This window comes from Thalassophryne amazonica, chromosome 4, assembly GCF_902500255.1.
Source record: "Thalassophryne amazonica chromosome 4, fThaAma1.1, whole genome shotgun sequence".
Lineage (NCBI taxonomy): Eukaryota > Metazoa > Chordata > Actinopteri > Batrachoidiformes > Batrachoididae > Thalassophryne > Thalassophryne amazonica.
The window spans coordinates 31,126,699-31,151,453 of NC_047106.1; the positions used below are offsets into that span (position 1 = coordinate 31,126,699).

The 24,755-nt window shown below is 39.9% G+C and overlaps 1 protein-coding gene across 1 annotated transcript; it reads left to right on the forward strand.

The window, feature by feature from the left end:
• The first annotated feature begins 5,647 nt into the window (after nucleotides 1-5,647).
• Nucleotides 5,648-24,745, forward strand: psph (phosphoserine phosphatase). Its single transcript, XM_034169333.1, has 6 exons — nucleotides 5,648-5,738; nucleotides 13,860-14,003; nucleotides 14,112-14,246; nucleotides 16,713-16,858; nucleotides 24,056-24,204; nucleotides 24,315-24,745. The coding sequence occupies exons 1-6, from the start codon at nucleotides 5,692-5,694 to the stop codon at nucleotides 24,423-24,425; spliced, it is 732 nt and encodes a 243-aa protein (XP_034025224.1). The 5' UTR covers nucleotides 5,648-5,691; the 3' UTR covers nucleotides 24,426-24,745.
• Nucleotides 24,746-24,755: the final 10 nt, after the last annotated feature.

Sequence of the window (24,755 nt, forward strand, 5' to 3'; positions counted from 1 at the left end):
TCATGATTCGACGGAACTGCCCACTTCGCCCACGAAGCGTTTGATGCTGCGAGCTTTTCATGTTTTCTGCAGCGCAGCTCCGAGTTGCAAGAACAGTTGTCGTCTCTCAAAGCGCGGTGATGGCGACATAGCTGCAATGAGCTTTACAAAGACATTTTTACGCTTTTTTCTTTAAAACTCTGTGCGACTCAGTGTGTGCCCTCACTTAAACAGTTGATCCGCACGCATTAACAAATGCTTGTGTTTTTCCACCCAGATGCACCTAAAGTCTCTTTTTGAGGATGACATGATGTAAAAAAAAAAAAAAAAAGAAAAAAAACACTGAAAAACTTAAAAAAAAAAAAAAAAATCCTACCTGTCAATCTGGTCGTGCTTTTTCCATAAAGACGTCAATTATTCCTGCTCATAATAATAATAACGATAATTTTAACAATTAAAATGATGAGAACAGGGGAGATGATGGTCTAGTGGTTAAGCGTTGGGCTTCAGACCAGAGGATCCTCGGTTCAAATCCCAGCCTGACTAGAATATCACTAAAGACCCTTGGGCAAGGTCCTTAATCCCCAAGTTGCTCCCAGTGTGTACTATAGTGAGCACCTTGTAGGGCAGCACACTAGCATGGGTGTGCTTGTGTGAATAGGTGAATGTGAGGCATAATTGTAAAGCGCTTTGAACGTCTGATACAGATGGAAAAGCACAATATAAATGCAGTCCATTTACCAATTAGAAATAATTTAATAGTTACATTTATAAACAATGTAGCTTAGAAATTGTAAGTTTTCCGTTACAGTGCTGTCAACAGTTAAATATGAGGTCAAGAAAGATGTCTTGATTTTATTTTTTAGAAAACAAGTACTTATGTTCATTGAAGTCAAGAAAGGGTGACTATAAAGTGAGCATTGACAAAATGGGTTATCATTTTCATATTGAGGTGGTGGGGGGTGCTGTTGGCAGCTGCTGAAAGTAACTAATAAAGTAACTTGTAATCTAACTTAGTTACTTTAAAAATTGAGTAATCAGTAAAGTAACTAAGTTACTTTTTCAAGGAGTAATCAGTAATTGGATTACTTTTTCAAGGTAACTGTGGCAACACTGCTTATAATAAGGAATGAACATGCAACGGTTTTACCAAGCTATTACAATATAAACATTACAAATAGTTACCTTTTAGATGGCTCCATGCAATGCGTTCTCCACCTCATTAAGCACGCACGCGAGAGAAGCTCCAGCTGGTATAGTCCTCTGTGATTCCGGAAGCGATTAGAGGCATTTTCAACAGCCAACTCAGAGAGAAAATGATTAATCCACTACTAAATAATTATTTTATATATGCAGCGTCCACCGCAAAATGCGTGGCAGCCAGTGGAACAAAGCACGGCGTCCAGCTGGGAACACAGCAGGTGAGATCGTCACGACAAAGTCGTGCAAGTGTCAGGGCACCTTTACACTGGGGCTCCTCACACTTGATCTGTAGAAGACATTGGCCTTTATGATGTTGGGGGAACAGTCCTTAGGGTGGACCAGTTTCTACCTGAGGGTGAATAGGGTTTCAGGTTGGTGGCAATGTTAAACTTCTGGAAACTCAATCTGAGTTTTCCAGCGGACACTATCTGAAATATCTGACTATTAGAGACCTTATCCAGTTGTTTGATTTACTTTTAATTTTTAAATGATTTCCCTGGATGTCTAACCTTCACTGAGGTAACAACAGTCTGTGGTAACAACACTAGTTTATGCAGGCCCGGATCCAGACCGGTTTGGACCGATGCAGTTGCATCGTTGCAATTTTTTACGCATCGTTCGTCATCGGTAAAAAAAAAAAAAAAAATTCTTGAATAATCCTGAATAGTGCCAAACGTGTCCCCGCAATGAACACAGCTTTTCGGTGGTTTTCACGTCAATAAATTATACGGATTTTTCCAAGTTTCTGAGTCATACAGATGTACAAATAAAGTTGGATATTCAGTGTTTGGTCTGCAGCGACTCTGTAATCAACCGTTTCTGCAGCGCGACTCCACTTTGAAGCCTTGAACCACTGAAGCAATGCTTCGATCCACTAGCTCGTTGGTTCTTTGATTTGCTGCTCTTCAGAAATGGAAAGTCCGCTTCTTAACTCCTCGCAAAGCCATTAAAATACCGTGAGTCACTTTTGTGTGGATTAAAGTCATTAACTGGGACTCTTGTCTTGTTGCAGTCAAGAAACGAGAATCATCCTCCGTTCCGTTGGCACACCTCCAAACGCTGTCTGGCTCTCTGGCGAGACAGAGTCCGGTCGGAATTAATAACTTCAAAACGAATTGCCGATTTAAATAAATGACACCTCTTTCCAAACATTGTAATACAGACAAGAAACTACAACTAACATCGACTAAAACGTTGTTTTCCTCCCAAAATGAGACGTACTGTATTTCTTTACAAATTACATCCTGAAGTGCATCACAGCAGCGGCAAGAACTCAGCTCAGATATATGGAAAGACATTTATGCCAGTAATGTCTGAAAGGAAATGCTTTTGACAAAAACTACAGATTTTGTGTATTCCTATTTATGTCCAGAGATCAAGGATCCACCATGTAGAGTTTATGTCCAAAGTTTAAGGATCCAGTGACCAATTTCATATTTATTTACTTTAAGACTCAATAAAATGTTCAATTTCAATTCAATTTCAATCGGCTTATAAAGTGCCAAATCACAACAAAATCTAAATATACTAAACCAAATACATCACAATTGTACACATATCACAATTGTGATATGTGTACAATTGTGATGTATTTGTTTTAGTATATTTAGTCATGGACATGATGAATATTGTTACCTTCTGGACTGTTTCTAATTTTGATTGGTATCAATGGAAAATGTCTTCTGTGAACTGTCTGTATCTCAATATATTATTATTAAGAATATATGCAGTCATATTTTTAATTGATTTTATCAACTGAAAAAAAAATCATATATAAATTCAGGTATAATTGTAAGATTTTGGCAATAAATTTGATCCTGTTTACAGTCAATTTTTGTAATAGTGTTGTCTTTTTAGGACATCATATTTATACAAATAAGTGTTCACTATGGTCCATGAAGTATAATAAATACTGTATATTAAAAGAAGTGTGACTGTATGTTGCACATGAATAAAAGAATGAGGATTATTGAATAACAAGACGTGTACGATTTTTATTTTATCATTGGGCAAAAATGCATCTGTCAGATTTTCACTCTGGATCCAGCCCTGTTTATGGTCATATCAACAGTCTATGACAACAACAGTCTGTGGTAACAACAACAGTTTTTGGTCATATCAACAGTCTATGGTAAAAAACACTCTATGGTAACAACGGTCTATGCTAACAACAACAACAGTCTGTGGTTACAACAACAGTTTATGGTCATATCAACAGTCTCTGGTAACAACAGCAGTTTATGGTCATATCCACAGTCTGTGGTAACAACAACAGTTTATGGTCATATCCACAGTCTGTGGTAACAACAACAGTTTAAGGTCATATCAACAGTCTGTGGTAACAACAACAGTTTATGGTCATATCCACCGTCTGTGGTAACAACAGCAGTTTAAGGTCATATCAACAGTCTGTGGTAACAACAACAGTTTATGGTCATATCAACAGTCTGTGGTAACAACAGCAGTTTAAGGTCATATCAACAGTCTGTGGTAACAACAACAGTTTATGGTCATATCAACAGTCTGTGGTAACAACAGCAGTTTAAGGTCATATCAACAGTCTGTGGTAACAACAGCAGTTTATGGTCATATCCACAGTCTGTGGTAACAACAGCAGTTTAAGGTCATATCAACAGTCTGTGGTAACAACAACAGTTTATGGTCATATCCACAGTCTGTGGTAACAACAGCAGTTTATGGTCATATCCACGGTCTGTGGTAACAACAGCAGTTTATGGTCATATCCACGGTCTGTGGTAACAACAGCAGTTTATGGTCATTTCCACAGTCTGTGGTAACAACAACAGTTTATGGTCATATCCACCGTCTGTGGTAACAACAGCAGTTTAAGGTCATATCAACAGTCTGTGGTAACAACAACAGTTTATGGTCATATCCACGGTCTGTGGTAACAACAGCAGTTTATGGTCATATCCACGGTCTGTGGTAACAACAACAGTTTATGGTCATATCCACGGTCTGTGGTAACAACAGCAGTTTATGGTCATATCCACGGTCTGTGGTAACAACAGCAGTTTATGGTCATATCCACGGTCTGTGGTAACAACAACAGTTTATGGTCATATCCACGGTCTGTGGTAACAACAGCAGTTTATGGTCATATCCACGGTCTGTGGTAACAACAACAGTTTATGGTCATATCCACAGTCTGTGGTAACAACAGCAGTTTATGGTCATATCCACAGTCTGTGGTAACAACAGCAGTTTAAGGTCATATCCACAGTCTGTGGTAACAAAAGCAGTTTATGGTCATATCCACAGTCTGTGGTAACAACAGCAGTTTAAGGTCATATCAACGGTCTGTGGTAACAACAGCAGTTTATGGTCATATCAACAGTCTGTGGTAACAACAACAGTTTATGGTCATATCCACAGTCTGTGGTAACAAAAGCAGTTTATGGTCATATCCACAGTCTGTGGTAACAACAGCAGTTTATGGTCATATCCACAGTCTGTGGTAACAACAGCAGTTTATGGTCATATCCACGGTCTGTGGTAACAACAACAGTTTATGGTCATATCCACAGTCTGTGGTAACAACAGCAGTTTATGGTCATATCCACAGTCTGTGGTAACAAAAGCAGTTTATGGTCATATCCACAGTCTGTGGTAACAAAAGCAGTTTATGGTCATATCCACAGTCTGTGGTAACAACAGCAGTTTAAGGTCATATCCACAGTCTGTGGTAACAAAAGCAGTTTATGGTCATATCCACAGTCTGTGGTAACAACAGCAGTTTAAGGTCATATCCACAGTCTGTGGTAACAAAAGCAGTTTATGGTCATATCCACAGTCTGTGGTAACAACAGCAGTTTAAGGTCATATCCACAGTCTGTGGTAACAAAAGCAGTTTATGGTCATATCCACAGTCTGTGGTAACAAAAGCAGTTTATGGTCATATCCACAGTCTGTGGTAACAACAGCAGTTTAAGGTCATATCCACAGTCTGTGGTAACAAAAGCAGTTTATGGTCATATCCACAGTCTGTGGTAACAACAGCAGTTTAAGGTCATATCAACGGTCTGTGGTAACAACAGCAGTTTATGGTCATATCAGCAGTCTGTGGTAACAACAACAGTTTATGGTCATATCCACAGTCTGTGGTAACAAAAGCAGTTTATGGTCATATCCACGGTCTGTGGTAACAACAGCAGTTTAAGGTCATATTAACGGTCTGTGGTAACAACAGCAGTTTATGGTCATATCCACGGTCTGTGGTAACAACAGCAGTTTAAGGTCATATTAACGGTCTGTGGTAACAACAGCAGTTTATGGTCATATCCACAGTCTGTGGTAACAAAAGCAGTTTATGGTCCACGGTCTGTGGTAACAACAACAGTTTATGGTCATATCCACGGTCTGTGGTAACAACAGGTAACATATCTAAAGAGCCAAAAGCTAGTAGGCGGTGCTTCGCCGGTTCCTCTCTGATTGGTCCAACGCCGGTTCTCTTCCGCGTCACTCAACGAAGCTGCAGCGAAGTCGCTCATGCAGAAGCGGTCTGTTGTTTTCACAGTCCTCTGCTCTCTTTACCGGTAAGTACAACATAACAGGCTCATCTCATGAGATTTATTTTTATTTTACAAACGAATTTTGTCAATGCACTCCAAGCAGCTTCCCTGCAGGAACAGAGTGATTAAATTAATGGGAGTGGTTTGCAGTTGCCAGCTACGGTTTTACCTTAAGATTAAATGTAAGAAGTGTAGTGTAGCCAGAAATTATTTTATTATTATTACTATTTTGATTAAACTGGATTAATGTGCCGGTCAGTCCATTTACTAAATTTGATGTGCACGTTTAAACTGGAGTTTGCGGTAAACATACTGAAGCAGCAGAAAGAAACAGACGACAATTTCTCGTCTTATTTCGCACATTTGTCGAAAATCCACATTGAAGCATTTGAGCAAACACGATTTTAGACCAAACATTTATAGTGGCAGATTATTTCCAAAGGGAAAAAATGTTTGTTACCGACGTCCCCAGTACTTTAAAGTTACTGCAAAAACGGGCCACGGCGGCAGAGGAAATCGAGATTCCAGAATAAAACGTAGTAATATAAACTTGATTCATAAATAAGTGTGCGTGTGTTGGCATGGAGTTTGTGAATGGTGGCACACTTTCATTACCACTATCTATTTCTTATCAGTAAGTAAATAAAATAATGTCTCAATAATAGGTATTTTTAACGTTTTAATTCAATACTTACCATGTTTTTCTTGCACAACCTTTTTTGTGGATATTTTGGAAGGGGGGGGGGGGGGGTCTGGAATCAGACATTTGTTTTCTGGGTGAATTTTAGTATATTTTATTGTAGGTTGTCAATATCATAGTATATTATTACAGCGGCCACCCTCACCCTAATAACTGGAGTCAGAGAACATCAGTTAGGCACCATTAAAAAAAAAAAAAAAAAAGTTTATCATCTCCACCACGCATGCCGTGGCAAGTGAGCTTTGGCTGAAGACGGCTGAAGTTTTAGGAGCTGGGTCCGTAGCTTGCCACTTGTTGTCATTGACAGCTAAACAGTCAGTTGCTCCGCGTCATTCACACACAGTATGCATGTTTATCACTGTACTAGCATCCAGTACACTGACTGTATTCAACATAGAAACAAGATTTATTTTAAAAATAGCTGATATTTTACAGTTATACACTTTTGATGAGGTGTACCCATGATTATGCGGACCCCATCCTGACCAGGGCCGCATAATCACGGGTACACTGAAATTAAAAGTCTATAACTGTTTTATTATATGGTAAACAAGAAAATCGAGAGTTTGTCAAACATACTAAAACTGAAAAATCAATCTCAAGTTTCAACTCTTTATCATTACTGTCATACTGCACCAACTGACATCCCATCGATCGACTGGAGATGCCTGTTAAGTCTGTGACGAAGAGGCATCAGGCTTGTTTTATTACAAAGTTCGCCATTCACCTGTCTAGCTTCCGCGGAAAATCGACCGAGTACTCCGTCAAGCATCCGTCTGTCATAAGTTTCAAAGTTGGGCGCATGTCCCTTTCAGTGACGTACTTGCGAAACAGGCTGGCTGCTGACTGTGTATTTCTGTGGGTGTTCCTTGCATCTTTTTCGTGTAAAACTCATTTTAAGTCAGCGTCGCGAACAGACGCAAACGTGTCTTAAAAAGTAGGTGTTGTATCGTGTTATCGATAGAAGGCATCGCTCGATTAGCTAGCATTACGCTGCACGCGAGGTGTACTCGTTTCCCCACGCGCGGTCTACTCGGCTCCAACAGCCGTCAACTCGGCATGTGGTACAGCTCAGAAAGTGGCGAATGGGCCAATCAGAAGTTGGCAAAATTCCATACCATATAATAATTTCAGTTATCACATGTTACAACAAAAATCTGTCCTGTACTCGTAAACCAGCCCTCATGAGATACGAGAAAAAATAGGGCTGATAAATCATACACTTTTCCTATCAGTTTTACTGCCCTGGAAACTGGCAATAAAATCAGGGCGATACAAAAAAAGACATTGAAAATACAAGGCTTTGTATGGCCCCGCTTTTCATCCAATCAGGAGTCACCATTTCTCTGCCCCACCAATGGCATTCCCCCATTTTGTGTTACCCTGGTGACAAGTGCAGGATCCTGATACAGGATCCAGATAATTTCATTCAACCAAGATGTCTGATCAAGGTGGGAGAGTTTTAGCCTCCCTAGCAGGGAGAATTCTACAACTTGAGTCTCACACTGAAGTTGTGAGACACCAAGAAGTTAGGGCCCTGTCCCACTGGGGAGAGGATTAATTGCACATGAATTGAGTATACAAATCGTGGGTGTTCGTTGTCGTCCGCAACAAAAATGGCCAAAAATGACCAATGTCCCAGTATGAATTACGGATATATTAATAATATATAGCGAATATATGATGAACAATCACGGTTATACACTCAACAAAAATATAAACGCAACACTTTTGGTTTTGCTCCCATTTTGTATGAGATGAACTCAAAGATCTAAAACTTTTTCCACATACACAATATCACCATTTCCCTCAAATATTGTTCACAAACCAGTCTAAATCTGTGATAGTGAGCACTTCTCCTTTGCTGAGATAATCCATCCCACCTCACAGGTGTGCCATATCAAGATGCTGATTAGACACCATGATTAGTGCACAGGTGTGCCTTAGACTGCCCACAATAAAAGGCCACTCTGAAAGGTGCAGTTTTATCACACAGCACAATGCCACAGATGTCGCAAGATTTGAGGGAGCGTGCAACTGGCATGCTGACAGCAGGAATGTCAACCAGAGCTGTTGCTCGTGTATTGAATGTTCATTTCTCTACCATAAGCCGTCTCCAAAGGCGTTTCAGAGAATTTGGCAGTACATCCAACCAGCCTCACAACCGCAGACCACGTGTAACCACACCAGCCCAGGACCTCCACATCCAGCATGTTCACCTCCAAGATCGTCTCAGACCAGCCACTCAGACAGCTGCTGAAACAATCGGTTTGCATAACCAAAGAATTTCTGCACAAACTGTCAGAAACCGTCTCAGGGAAGCTCATCTGCATGCTCGTCGTCCTCATCGGGGTCTCGACCTGACTCCAGTTCGTTGTCGTAACCGACTTGAGTGGGCAAATGCTCACATTCGCTGGCGTTTGGCACGTTGGAGAGGTGTTCTCTTCACGGATGATGCGAAGGAGATGTGTTGCACTGCATGAGGCAAATGGTGGTCACACCAGATACTGACTGGTATCCCCCCCCAATAAAACAAAACTGCACCTTTCAGAGTTGCCTTTTATTGTGGGCAGTCTAAGGCACACCTGTGCACTAATCATGGTGTCTAATCAGCATCTTGGTATGGCACACCTGTGAGGTGGGATGGATTATCTCAGCAAAGGAGAAGTGCTCACTATCACAGATTTAGACTGGTTTGTGAACAATATTTGAGGGAAATGGTGATATTGTGTATGTGGAAAAAGTTTTAGATCTTTGAGTTCATCTCATACAAAATGGGAGCAAAACCAAAAGTGTTGCGTTTATATTGTTGTTGAGTATATAACGCATGTAGTGAGGAAACTGATCCAACACATTGAGATTATCACGGCAGTATTACGGGTGTATTATGAATGCATAGTGCACGTGTTGTGCGTGCACGGTGTATTATGAATGCATAGTGCACGTGTTGTGCGTGCACGGCATCTACATTGCAGTCATAAAAGAAGCTCACTTGGGCCGTCGGCATCACTATTCACACCAACAATACAGCCTCTGGAGCATCTGCTGGACTTGGACAAGTTGATCACAGAGTTAATGTTAATTTTGTCATGCGAGGGTTAACTGTTCATGAGTTTTGATCGGGAGGGGGGAAGCCACTCGGGGTGTGAGACAGTGTTTTTTTTTTTTTCTTTTTTTTTTTAGTTAGTTGTGGCTAAACAGCAACTCTCCCTTTTGTTGGTGTTAAATAAAAGTCCTGGATTGCAGCAGCTACATCTTTGTGGATTTACACAGCCGGACCGGCACTGACTGGCAGGTATGTCGCTTTCTGCCACATATAGTACTTTGGGTTTACATGACGTCTTTGTTATGCATTCACATATTGTCCACAAATCAGCTGCAAAGCAGATGTAATAAAAACGCTTTATTCGTGGCCAATTTGTATGCATTCGCTACAACATATTTTAGTTTGTGATGTGGACATGATAGGCCTGATATGTATCTGTTTTATGCACTGTCCCAGTCCGCTGCCAAGCCGCAAATCCCTGTCAGTTGCGGATATCAGCGGTTAACGGCAGATATACAGCGCATAGAGTGAATATGTATTGTGTATGAATTGAGTATATATGGAGTATGTAAGGCGGATGTCATCCGCATTCAGATTTTTGAATAGCTCAAAAATCCTGGCTGCAGACACGCGTGCCTCTGCGGATGATCACGGGCGTGTTCGGATGACGGCCGACTCATACAGACATGTTACACGGATATTGTGGATGTTTGGCGAATATGGGTCAATTTTGTGTGCAATCCATACGCAAATCTTCCTAAACACCAGTGGGACAGGGCCCTTAGTAAAGAGGACACACGACTTTATAGAGAGACATAAGAACATTCTGTAATTTACATGATTTACCTGCATTATTTGTTCTATGTGATTCATGTGTATGGTTATTGTTCTTTATTTTTGTTGTAATAGGTGGTAAATATACAGATATGATAAGGTATACTTACTCACTTGGTATGCAGGTGCTGTATGTGCCATTTTTCAGGTTTGAAATGACATTGTATATATCTGTTTCTATGGAAAAAAAAACCCCACCCTCATCCCCTTTTCTGATGTCAAGGATGATAAACTTTTTTTTTTTTTTTTTAAATGGGGCCTTACAGTGGCTGCTGTAAAATTAGATTTGGATTACGGCTGATGTAATTGTAACTACTTCACTTATTGTATCGTGTGTGTTTTCGCCACATGAGGTTTGAGGAAATTCAGTAAACCTTTACCAATGAATAAAATCTCACGAGATTCTGTGGGGACTGTTTTAAAAACGGATACACATTTTATTTTGAAATCTGAATGTCGTTTGTGCCTCTTGTTTTTCAAAACCTTTACAATGAAACTGCACTTGGGAGTCGCATTGTATATTGTGTAGGCGAAAATAAGCGTTTAGTCGAATATGTTTCTTATTAGAACACAATTCGAGTGATTTGAGAATCTAAGCAAATTCAAATAGCAAACGGTTTATTTAAACCGGTATGATGCATTGCCGTAAAGATGGGTTTAATGGCGCACTCAGAATTTTTGACCGGCCTCTTCGAGTCGTGAATGGATCAATATCTTGACTAAAGGCGAAAGACGGCAGTCTTGGTGTCGGTGCCGTGGGAAGAGTTTCAGGCTGTTCCTGAGGTAATGCGCTTCGGACCGAGTGGTGCCGAACCGTCAGTAGGTCGCTGGACCGGATTGACTCGGCTGGAGGTTTGTTTTGGGTTTTACCTTTCGCTGGCTTCCTCTTTGATACTGTGGGTGACGCAATACACGCGGATGATGTCCATTAGAGGTCCGCATATGTTCTGCATACGCACTCACATACACACACACTGTATTATGTAACAGCCTTTTGTCTCTTCATGTTTAATGGACGCGCACACTTTGGTATTTCAGTGAATGGGCGCATTTGCTGCCCCGTTGGCTGCAAGATATTCAGTGCTGCTCAAATAATGAAACCAGGGGGCTGCTCCACTGAGAAAAAGTCAGATTTATTAATTTTCCCAAGTCTACAGCAGATTTATCAGCCATGCTTGCTTCAAATGGCAACTGATCCCTCAACCCCAAACATGTCCATCAGTTGTTAACTATGTGCACTGAGAATGTAATAAGAAAAAATATTTAAAGGAGACCTGCATTGAAATAAATGTGGTCAGATTTCAGAAAAGAAATAGCTGATATGTATTTATAAGACCCTTGTGAATGCAGTAAAGTAAATCTGTAAGCCCAAATTTGTAATTCAGCGGAGAAATATTCGTTTAAAAATGACAAATTTGCAGCTAACATTTAGCCCTCTGTGAAAACAGTTTGTACATCCGGATCATTTCCATGACGTCGGTGACAAGACGACGCGTTCCCGCCTTCAGTCCGATCCCACATTGAAATTGATTTTATCTCTTCGTAATGTTACTGTTATACACATCCTGGTTTCAACATCCAAAAGTAAGCCGCAATGAATGTGAGATACAGCTCTGCTTGCTCAGATCCGGGGATCAGATCAGCGGCGGCATCGACAGCGGGCAACATTATTACCCGACGCCTCGCTCTCACTACCCCCGATACGCTTACCGAGTGCATGCGCTCGTTAAATGCCGTCGCGCCACTCACACCCCCGTGTCTGCTGTGCAGCCTGCACCACCTCCCTGTCTACTGAATGGAGTTGCAGCCAACTTGGCACAAGTCCAGAGACTACGCTCGCCGTTTTAATGCAATGCACGCGGTGACACCTGTTGCTTGCAAGGACAGACTTCTTGCAGAAAATTCCGCAGCGCCGCACGTCTTGGTCGCTGAGAGAGGTTTATATATTTTTAATGACTTGAATTCTTTGCAGGTCTCTCCTCCGTAGCCCGCAATGGTACACCGGAGGTGAAAGACAGTACATTTTCAATGCGACACCACTCAATCAAACGGGCGTGTGAAAAAGTCCCCAAAAATAATTTTCAAGCACAAATAAAAGAAATGTGTACTCACCAAGCGTAATGCAAGACAATATGAAGTTTTAAAAAGTAGATCCTTCCGTATAAGACAAGAAAAAGGTGCAGATGCACACTGACGTAAATCCACAAATTACAGTTGGCGCGCGCAATGCATGCTGGGAGGGGGTCTTGTCCCTGACGTCTCGGTAGCGTCCATGATGAGAGGGACAGTTTGCGGAGGGCTAAATATTAGCTGTAAATTTGTCATTTTCAAATGAAGATTTCTCCGTTGAATGACAGATCTGGGCTTGCAGATTTACTTTACTACATTCAGAAGGATCTTATGTGTAAATATAAGTCATTTTTTGGTCCAAAGATCTGACTGCATTTATTTCAATGCAGGTCTACTTTAAATAGCGGCATTTCACAATGTACTCGTTTCATTAGCTATGATTACTTGGAGCCAAATATTCCACTAATAAACGGAGCTGTTACAACTCTGGACCAAAATGCCTCATTTATTAATGGACATTATTTTCACCTGAATATTCCTGACTTTCAACAAAATATCTCAAGAACCAATGGGTGGAGTTCAACCAAATTTTGCACAGGGGCTGTCTTCAATCCAGGGATGATCCCTTTAACTTGTGTGATTTAAAGGGCAAAGGTCATGGTCAAAATTTTGGACTAATGCATATACATTGGGTGGGTGTGGTGGATGTTCAAAGGCTTGTGCGACTCCTAAAATAACTAGTTTTACATTAATAGAGAGTCAAAAATGTACGGGGTTTTAAATATAGGTCTGTTTAGTGATATTAAACCACTATAAATTGTTAAATGTGGAAATCAAGGTCATTTAAAGTTTATAGTGGCTTAACATCGCTAAATAGACCCATATTTGCTATTGAGTATGAATAGGAAGTCATATGTGGGCTTTCAAAATATATCACCAGCTTTGGCTTTGAATGGCCTCGAAGGTTGAAATCGAGGTCACAGACTGTTGTACTTACCATAGACTGTTGATATGTCAATGAAGGTTAGACATCCAGGTAAATAATACAAAATAAACCCAACAACTGTATAAGACCCATACTGCCTATCGATCATGACTGGGGAATCATATATGTAAGTTTTCAAAATATACTGTCAGATTTGACTGTGAGTGGCCTTGAAGTTTAATATCATGGTCAAGCAATGTTTGATGGCTTATTATGGCTAAATGGCACCAGATACAGCCACATTTACTTGTGAACAACATGAATAGGAAGTTATGGCAGTTTACAAAATATGCCACCACATGGGGGCAGGTTTTGCACTTCGCGTTATAAAGTTTTGATCATCTGTTCATTCATTCATTTGATGAACCTTACACCAAAATTGCATTTTCCTTTGTGATAATTACCAGAGTTTCAACACAAGGTCACACCCCATGAACTCTCTACCAGTGGTACTGACCACTAACCTGCTATTTGTGGTGTCTCACACAGTTTGTGTTTTTCTGTTCTCAGCACGATGACGACACTGTCACAGACGAAGGCACTCTTCCGGAGAGCCGACGCAGTCTGTTTTGATGTGGACAGCACAGTTATTAAAGAAGAAGGCATTGATGAGCTGGCCAAATTCTGCGGCGTGGGTGACGCCGTGACTGCTATGTATGTTTATTAGCGTGAATTAAGTGAAGAATGTGTCAAAGATGCCAACTGTTTCTCTGTTGGAGTTTTTCAAATGTTTTCTTGACTTTTGCTGATTGTGCACTTCAGGACGAGAAAAGCTATGGGCGGCTCAATGACGTTTAAAACGGCCCTGACTGAGCGTCTTTCAATCATTCGATGCTCCAGAGAACAAGTGAACAAACTGATAACGGATCACCCGCCTCAGTTGACTCCAGGGATCAGGTCAGCGTGTAGCGACTGCAGTTTAAGTTTCTCAGCGGACTTTGTTTTTCAGTCAATACACAAATACTCTGAAGCCAAACAGCCAAACTCCAATTATAAAAACAGTGCACATTGTTAATTTGTTGTGAGACTTAAAGATCATTTAAACCAAAGGGAAGAAAAAAGAAGCTTGTTGGAAAACTGCAAAATTGTGTTGTTGGAAATATTTAGGAAGCATTTATTTTGAGTGAGACAGTTTATTTTTTGAAGTGGATGTTAACGTTCCAAATATGAGTGTTGATATTAATGTTGTGTGTGCTATACATTATATGACCAGTAGATGTCCGTCTCAAATGAACTGTTAAATCAGGCTCCAAGTAATGAAGCTTTAAGTGAAGCACTCAATGGGAGGCACAAATTGTCATACGTTTCAACTTGCCATCCCTATGTAGTGTTTGTTCTAGAGCCCGACTAATATGGATTTTTTTGAGGCCGATGCCGATAACGATATTTGGATTAAAAAAATGCCGATAATCGATAAATTGGCTAATTTGCCGACAGCTGATAAATCAGCCAATTTTTTTTTAATTAATAAAATGTTCTTTTTTGAACCCTTAACAAAAAAGGTATGAGCTAAAAGCTGAAGCTTTGTCCTCATATTGATTAACTTTATAACAGAGAAGAATTTTCAAGTTCAAAAAAATGCAATCAAGAATTAAACCTTTGTGAAATTAGCAATACATATCCTTAAAAAGAGTTGTGAAATACATCTGATCTTACTACATAAACTGAGTTAATCAAACTGAGTTGAAGTGAAACGGGAGAAATGTGGGGTGAATGTAATCGCAAAGTTATTACAAACATCCTTATAAACTTACTTGTATGCTTTTGTCAGCCAATCAGTGCAGTGTGATGGCGAACTACGGGGGCCGGTGATGAACACATTTAAGCAGGGGTGTAAGCAGCTCTGGAGTCAGAGCTCCATCTACTGGACAGACGGTGCAAGGACATTTTAAATTACCAACACAAACATTATTTCAGTAACTGTTCTGTTAATGAGAAATTATCGGCGTTCTATCAGCAAAATTTCGACCGATAGTGAGTACTTTGAAAAGGGCTTATATCAACTGCTATATCGGCCGGCCGATATATTGGTCAGGCTCTAGTTTGTTCTTTGTTGTTTAATGTTCATTAATATGAAATGTTCGTGCCAAATTCCCTCTTCCAAGTGATAATGCTAGCACACATTCCATCAGCTCTTTACGTACACAACTGTATGCATTTTCTCCATTTGTTAGAGGCATGTCCTGAAATCCAATGAAAGCTGAGACGAAGTCACATTGCCCCTACGTGTATACATGAAAACTACAATGGCTGAGTTCCACCAAGAATTTGACTGCGATACAAACACATTTTGAGCTTGTCTGATTCTGACATGATAGTTACTCATTTACAGGCAGTTTTCTATTTGTACTAGCACCGCACCCATTGATAAATCTACACTAATCTTGGCAAAATTCCCCCAAATAATACTTAGAAGCTATTTAGTACATTTTAATAAATGAGTGTATAAAAATCTTCCACATAACAATAGTCAAGTATTTTTAGGTTTCTTTAGTCATAATATTTCTGAAATATGAGTTGGCAAATAAATACACTTTCTTATAATCACAGCCAATACAATTGGCTATAATCTGTGGAATCAATCTTCCCTTTGAGCAGTGATTGGTAAAATACTGAAAAATGTGTTACAAGGTCCTTCTAAATTATATATATTTAATCCAGAATTTGTGCCAGTAAACAGTGACACGTTGTGGTGTGGCACTGTTTACTACAATAAGGACAGTTAATTGGCTCGGTGCTAGCTGCGATGTCAGCACCTGGTCATCGCACACACACCATTAACATAACATTAGCATAAGCTGAGCGCAGCTACTGTGAGCAACTGCATTTTAACGTGCTTTAAAAATACATAATTATAGTGGCTCAGGACCTGAGTGAGGGGAGCATCCTATAGCAGCCATTTACAATTGATTTAATCATTTATGTGTCTCGTGTAACATGATGTCACCGGGCTAATGTTAGCAAGAAAAGTTGCTAGTGTATACAGCGCAATTCCAACAGCTAATATTAGCCCAAAAACTGGGCAACAGGATGTTGGCATGAAAACTTGCTGGTATCACATGACACTAAACATGACACTAAAGTTGGCATGACCTGAATGTCTCCATTGTGGGCAAAGAGATTTATAATGTGCTTTACAACATACTCGCCTACAATTTTACTTAGAATAATCTTACTGTACATCTTTAGCTAATTTTTCATGTTGCCTGGAGGAGGGGAAAAAAAGACAGTCCAACTATGTGTGGTTTTTGAGTTTGACACTGGACAGACCAACACACACACACACACACACACACACACACACACACACACACACACACACACACACACACAGTTCATAACTGTCTTTTTGACTTCATGCAGAGAGCTTGTGGACCGTCTTCACCAGCGCAGCATTAAGGTCTTCCTCATCTCTGGAGGCTTCCGCTGCATTGTCGAGCACGTGGCCACTCAACTCAACATTCCTCTGGACCACGTCTTTGCAAACCGCCTCAAGTTCTACTTCAACGGTAAGACCTGCTGACATAGTGGCTTGTAACTTTAGCTAAAGCCCAGTAGAGGTCACTGTTTCTCAGTTATGAATTAAAACTTATGAACCTTAAAGGTTAGCGGTGTTACGTTGCATTTCCCTTTTCATGGGAACAATCAGCTGGAGCGGCAGACAGCAGATCAGGGGTCCCCAAACTTTTTTGAACCGAGATCTACTTTTAATACAGTATATCGAGATCTAATAATAATGCATCATTGAAGTAAATGTGCATGGTGCAAAAGAATAAGCACATGTAGGCCTAGGACTGGCCTCAAGTCAGAAAAGTTGTTCCTTACTTTAGTGGGACTTCTGGCACAGAGAGGAGGAAGCTCGTCTCTCATAGTCTGGACAGGAGGATTTGAGTGCAGCTGTAAGCAGGCACTCAGGTGCACTCTGTCTGCATTAGATTCCAGATTTGGACATTCATGTCAGGTGTTGCTCTGGATTTGAGCTCAGTCATTTTTCAGTGTGAGGATCCAGGCTGAAGTGATGCCACTTTGGACGATATACAGCCCACATCTATATTTTCCCAAATGGAAAACAGAAAACTGACAACAGGCTCTTTGGTAGCAAAGTCAGTAAAGTCAAAGCCTGTCAAATTCTGACCATATGCTTTGCACGTGATCATCATAATGTGCACCCTCAGGCTCCACAGTCTTTGTCCTGGTGCTTAAGTTCTGTGTCCATGTGTGGAAAGTTCTGCAGGTCACACTGTTGCAACCTGCTTGATAGCACATGTAATTTGCTTTTAAACTTGATTTCAAATCCAAAAGCTGTGCATATTCAGCATGGTTTGAACGTTCCAGAAATTTACCTCTTCTGAGCCACCTAACATCTGTGTGCAACAGATGTATGTCTCCTCCAACTGCAAACAGAATAAATGTGTCCTCAGACTCCTGGCCCGAACAGAACACTGCAGTCTTTTTCGCCACATTCATCACTCTTCATATTTATGGGCCATTGTGCTGCTCACCAACTTTTCAATTCCTGGACCTTTCAGGCGAGCAGAGGGGATTTAGCCAGGTTAGCATTAGAAGTTAGCATTGTATTTCTTGTGAATTGTCTGAAATGCCGCTCCAAATTCCCTTTCTTCAGTAAAGCCACATTTACATTGCAGAAAAGAGATGGATTTGCCATTCGAATAAATGAAAAAATAATCCAGGATGAAAATGGTAATTTTTTGTTTCTCATCCTCCACCATAGAAAGAGTTCTTCTTCTCTTGCATTTAACAGCAGCCGGCATCCTTAGTGGGGCATTGCCGCCACCTGCAGCAGTCTGTTATAGAAGCACTAAATCCTCTGTGACAGATTTTTTATTTTTCATGCGATCGACTGCAACTCAGCCTGAGATCGCGATGGACTGGTTGAGCACGCCAGCAGTAGATGATCAACAGCACATTAATGTTGCTGTAGTTATCTGGTAGGCAACAACTGCAGAGCTTCATTTCTTTCTGTAACGTCACACAAATCAATCTTGAATACACACAACTGAATTGTCCATGTGTTGGAGGAAAGTTCCGTCTGGGTAATGTGTAATTAAATAAAAGTGTTTTGCATCTGCATGAATTTATTTTTGTCAAAGGTAAAGGGTGAATCGGTTGGAACGATACACTGACATTTTATGGACAAAACAACTGTTTAATGAAGAAAATACTTGCAGCCAAATGAAATATTTTCAATTTTATTGTTTGTGTTTTTGTATCTCATGAAGAGACAAAGCTGTGTGCAAGATTTATATATATATATATATATATATATATATATATATATATATATATAGACATCAATGCCTTTTTAAATTTTGGTACATTATATCAGTTATCTTGTGATTTTAAAAAACAAATTGTAAAATAAATATTTTGTATGATATATTTCAATGATATAATTGACAGAATTTATGCTTATGATTTACTTGTAAATTAACCACAGGATAATCAACTAGTCCAAAAATAACTAACAGCCTAATAAAAAAATAAATAAAATAAAAAAAATAATCAAAGTATAGACGTGCTGTAAAGCTCCACAACAACATACAGTGAGGAAAATAAGTATTTGAACACCCTGTAGTTTTGCAAGTTCTCCCACTTAGAAATCATGGAGGGGTCTGAAATTTTCATCTTAGGTGCATGTCCACTGTGAGAGACATAATCTAAAAAAAAATAAATCTAGAAATCACAATGTATGATTTTTTTAATTTATTTGTATGTTACTGCTGCAAATAAGTATTTGAACACCTACCAACCAGCAAGAATTCTGGCTCACACAGACCTGTTAATTTTTCTTTAAGAAGCCCTCTTATTCTGCACTCTTTACCTGTATTATTTGCGCCTGTTTGAACTTGTTACCTGTATTAAAGACACCTGTTCACACACTCAATCAATCACACTCCAACCTGTCCACCATAGCCAAGACCAAAGAGCTGTCTAAGGACACCAGGGACAAAACTGTAGACCTGCACAAGGCTGAGATGGACTACAGGGCAACAGGCAAGCAGCTTGGTAGAAGACAACAGCTATTATGATTATTTATTAGAAAGTGGAATAAACACAAGATGACTGTCAATCTCCCTCGGTCTGGGATTCCATGCAAGATCTCACTTTGTGGGGTAAGGATGATTCTGAGAAAGCTCAGAACTACACAGGAGGACCTGGTCAATGACCTGAAGAGAGCTGGGACCACAGTCACAAAGATTACATTAGTAACACATGATGTTGTCATGGTTTAAAATCCTGCAGGGCAGCAAGGTTCCCCTGCTCAAGCCAGCACATGTCCAGGCCCGTTTGAAGTTCACCGGTGACCATCTGGATGATCCAGAGGAGCCATGGGAGAAGGTCATGTGGTCAGGTGAGACCAGAATACAGCTTTTTGGAATCAACTCCACTTACCATGTTTAGAGGATGAGAACAACCCCAAGAAAACCATCTGAAGCGTGAAGCATGGGGGTGGAAACATCATACTCGGGGGGTGCTCTTCTGCAAAGGGGACAGGACGACTGCACCGTATTGAAAGGAGGATGGATGGGGTCATGTATTGTGAGATTTTGGCAAACAACCTCCTTCCCTCAGTAAGAGCATTGAAGATGGGTCATGGCTGTGTCTTCCAGCATGACAATGACCCCAAACACACAGCCAGGGCAACTAAGGAGGGGCTCCGTAAGAAGCATTTTAAGGTCCTGGAGTGGCCTGGCCAGTCTGCAGACTGGAACGCAATAGAAAATCTTTGGAGGGAGCTGAAACTCCAAATCTGACAGATCTAGAGAAGATCTGTATGGAGGAGTGGACCAAAATCCCTGCTGCAGTGTGTGCAAACCTAGTGAAAAACTACAGGAAACGTTTGACCTCTGTAACTGCAAACAAAGGCTACTGTACCAAATATTAACATTGATTTTCACAGGTGTTGAAATACTTATTTGCAGCAGTAACATACAAATAAATTATTTAAAAAAATCATACATTGTGATTTCCGGATTTTTTTTTTTTTTTAAGATTATGTCTCTCACAGTGGACATGCACCTAAGATGAAAATTTCAGACCCCTCCATGATTTCTAAGTGGGAGAACTTGCAAAACCGCATGGTGTTCAAATACTTATTTTCCTCACTGTATGTGCTTGCAACACAAACTGTTCAGAGCTCTGTTTATCCCTACATAGTAGTTGGCAAAGCTGATTAAGTTTATTTTAATAATGTCATTACTCTTAAAGTGTAGGTGACACGTAATGCTATGTTTTCATGAATATTTAAGACTAAAATTAAACAGTTTGAAATTTATCCTTTTCTGGTGCGCAATTTTTTAAGAGATAAATATTCAGATTTTGAACTGCCCGCTGCTAAAAACCAGGAACATCCTGGCGTGCTGACATTGGACAAGGAGGAGGAGGAAAAGGCGTCAGCTCCAGAACCATTATCTTAAGAGTCCCATTAATTTATGGATATTTACAGTTTACTGACAACCCCTTTTCCACCGTGCGGTTCGGGTCAGAGGTGCACCGTGTTTTCAGTGTCAGGATGTTTTTTTTTGCCGGCAGAGTGGCAGGTGGAACACTTATATTGATGAGCGTGTAAACACGGCGTCCGTGTTTCTCCACTCGACATGGATACAGTGTATTTTCAGATTATTTTATTGTTTTGTGGATCATAGGATAGCGTGCAGACTGAGACGCCATGAGCAGATGAGGTGCTGGGAGTATTTGTTTTTTTTTTTTCTTTTTGCAGCGCAAAGCCGCTTGTTAACAGAGAGACTGATCAATCAACCACAGTAACGGATTATAACTGGCGCTGGAACCTAGCACCATGACAGACAGACTTTTCTCAGCCAAGACAGAAGGAATTAATTATGTTGAGATGTTTTGTAAAGGTGGACAAGTTTAAAAATGATCTCACTGAAATGGACAGGTAAGACATTATTTACTACTCCTGTGAATGGTTTTAATATTTAATAACGTGTTACGCTCCTAATGTACAGTACATTAAATGTATTCAACAAGGAAACAATATTTATTTTAAAAATAGCTGATATTTTCAGTCACTTGTCATTTTTTTAGATTTGAAATTGTTTCTAAAGGGAAAAACCATAACATCCACACTTCACTTTTTTTTCTGATGTCGGATAGTAAAACTTTTTTTTTTTTTTTTTTTTTTTTTTAAATCAGTTGATAACAACTAAAGAGCTGACAAAAACCTGTTTATCACCTCCACCCATGCCGAAATTGCCTGCGTTATCTATTATTTTATAATCACCATTCTGTTTTCTGAACTCTGCCAATATCGTCACTGTTGTCAGACTTAAGGTTTTCCTGCAAAGTTTATTGTCATCTAAATAAGGCTGTAAACCATAAATGCTGTGTCCCCCACAGCTGCTTCAGAAACACCTTCAGACTGGACTTAAAAAAATAAAAAGCTCCACACTATAAACAAAAATCATCCGAAAACAGCTTGACCTCTGCCGTGTTTACAATTGATTTGGGCTTGAATCAGCAGGTGCCGTTCCAGTGATGATGGAGCAACAATATGGCCGCGGCTGAGGGCTGAATGGGGCTTCAAATAGCTGTTGTTTATCATTCACCTGCGCACTTATCGACTTTTATTGTTCATGATTTTTTTAAATATCAACATTTCATCATGTTTAGTGATTATGCACATATTTTGGTGTCACCTCTACTTTAAACTCTGGCTGTAAAAATTATTTATTTCAACAGTAATCCTTAAATTTAGTTTCTCCAATTATTTATGGCTTCTAAACATGGGAGTGACATGGATTAATAAAAATGGCTGTAATTCTGTCATGGTTAATGCAATATTTTTGTTGAATCTTTTGAATTATACAACCCCTGGCAAAAATGATGGAATCACCAGCCTTGGAGGATGTTCATTCAGTTGTTTAATTTTGTAGAAAAAAAAAAAGCAGATCACAGACATGACACAAAACTAAAGTCATTTCAAATGGCAACTATCTGGCTTTAAGAAACACTATAAGAAATCAGGAAAAAAATTGTGGCAGTCAGTAACGGTTACTTTTTTAGACCAAGCAGAGGGAAAAAAATATGGACTCACTCAATTCTGAGGAATAAATTATGGATTCACCCTGTAAATTTTCATCCCAAAAACTAACACCTGCATCAAATCAGATCTGCTCATTAGTCTGCATCTAAAAACGAGTGATCACACCTTGGAGAGCTGTTGCACCAAGTGGACTGACATGAATCATGGCTCCAACACGAGAGATGTCAATTGAAACAAAGGAGAGGATTATCAAACTCTTAAAAGAGGGTAAATCATCATGCAGTGTTGCAAAAGATGTTGGTTGTTCACAGTCAGCTGTGTCTAAACTCTGGACCAAATACAAACATGGGAAGGTTGTTAAAGGCAAACATACTGGTAGACCAAGGAAGACATCAAAGCGTCAAGACAGAAAACTTAAAGCAATATGTCTCAAAAATTGAAAATGCACAACAAAACAAATGAGGAATGAATGGGAGGAAACTGGAGTCAACGTCTGTGACCGAACTGTAAGAAACCGCCTAAAAGAAATGGGATTTACATACAGAAAAGCTAAACGAAAGCCATCATTAACACCTAAACAGAAAAAAACAAGGTTACAATGGGCCAAGGAAAAGCAATTGTGGACTGTTGATGACTGGATGAAAGTCATATTCAGTGATGAATCTCGAATCTGCACTGGGCAAGGTGATGATGCTGGAACTTTTGTTTGGTGCCGTTGCAATGAGATTTATAAAGATGACTGCCTGAAGAGAACATGTAAATTTCCACAGTCATTGATGATATGGGGCTGCATGTCATGTAAAGGCACTGGGGAGATGGCTGTCATTACATCATCAATAAATGCACAAGTTTACGTTGATATTTTGGACACTTTTCTTATCCCATCAATTGGAAGGATGTTTGGGGATGATGAAATCATTTCTCAAGATGATAATGCATCTTGCCACAGAGCAAAACTGTGAAAACATTCCTTGCAAAGAGACACATAGGGTCAATGTCATGGCCTACAAATAGTCCAGATCTTAATCCAATTGAAAATCTTTGGTGGAAGTTGAAGAAAATGGTCCATGACAAGGCTCCAACCTGCAAAGCTGATCTGGCAACAGCAATCAGAGAAAGTTGGGCCAGATTGATGAAGAGTACTCTTTGTCACTCATTAAGTCCATGCCTCAGAGACTGCAAGCTGTTATAAAAGCCAGAGGTGGTGCAACAAAATACTAGTGATGTGTTGGAGCTTTCTTTTGTTTTTCATGATTACATAATTTTTTCCTCAGAATTGAGTGATTCCATATTTTTTCCCCTCTGCTTGGTCTAAAAAAGTAACCGTTACTGACTGCCACAATTTTTTTCCTGATTTCTTATAGTGTTTCTTAAAGCCAGAAAGTTGCCATTTGAAATGACTTTAGTTTTGTGTCATGTCTGTGATCTGCTTTTTTTCTACAAAACTAAACAACTGAATGAACATCCTCCGAGGCCGGTGATTCCATCATTTTTGCCAGGGGTTGTAGCTGCAAGACTAAAAGCACATCTTGATCACTTCATTTAAACACCATGTGGCTGTGCGGAGACGAAATAAGTCACTGTCCAAATGTGATCCAACACTTTCCTGAACTTGTTCTTTGAAGGCACCATTTACAGCTCTTTATTTGTTCATTCACAACTGAATTTGTTTGTTCAGGAGAGTACGCCGGTTTTGATGAGAGTCAGCCCACAGCTGAGAGCGGCGGAAAAGGAAAAGTCATCAGTATCCTGAAGGAACGATATAGTTTCAAGACGGTGGTGATGATTGGAGATGGAGCCACTGACCTTGAGGCCTGCCCGCCCGCTGTAGGTCTCCACGATAACCGCCGCCACACTTAACTAATCTGACACATGCAGATGTGATTAACAATTCTGTAAAAACTGTTTAATTAGAGCCTGTTGGTTTCCGTTCTCAGAGTGCTTTCATTGGATTTGGAGGAAATGTCATCAGGCAGCAAGTTAAAGAGAGGTGCACGTGGTACATCACAAGTTTTGGAGAGCTGATAAAGGAACTGGAGAAAATTTAATGGATGAAAGGATCACCGTTACCAGTTTTAACACAGTTGCCTTTAATGGCACACCTCTGGTTTTATCCAGTGCACATTTTTAAATAGACTTTAATGTTTACAATAATTATTAATTTTTACTTTGCTGTAAAAATTTTTATACTAAAAGATATTAAAAAATGGCAGATAAGCTAACACTGTGTATAAGGGTACTGAAGAAGAGTTTTTGTGTTTTTGCACTCTTTGCATCAAAGCATTTAGGTAAGTTAATACAGCTCCTGCGTATGTGCAGTGAACAACAGCAATGTTGTAATTCAGTGTGGATATGTACAGCGATAAAACTGATGTGTT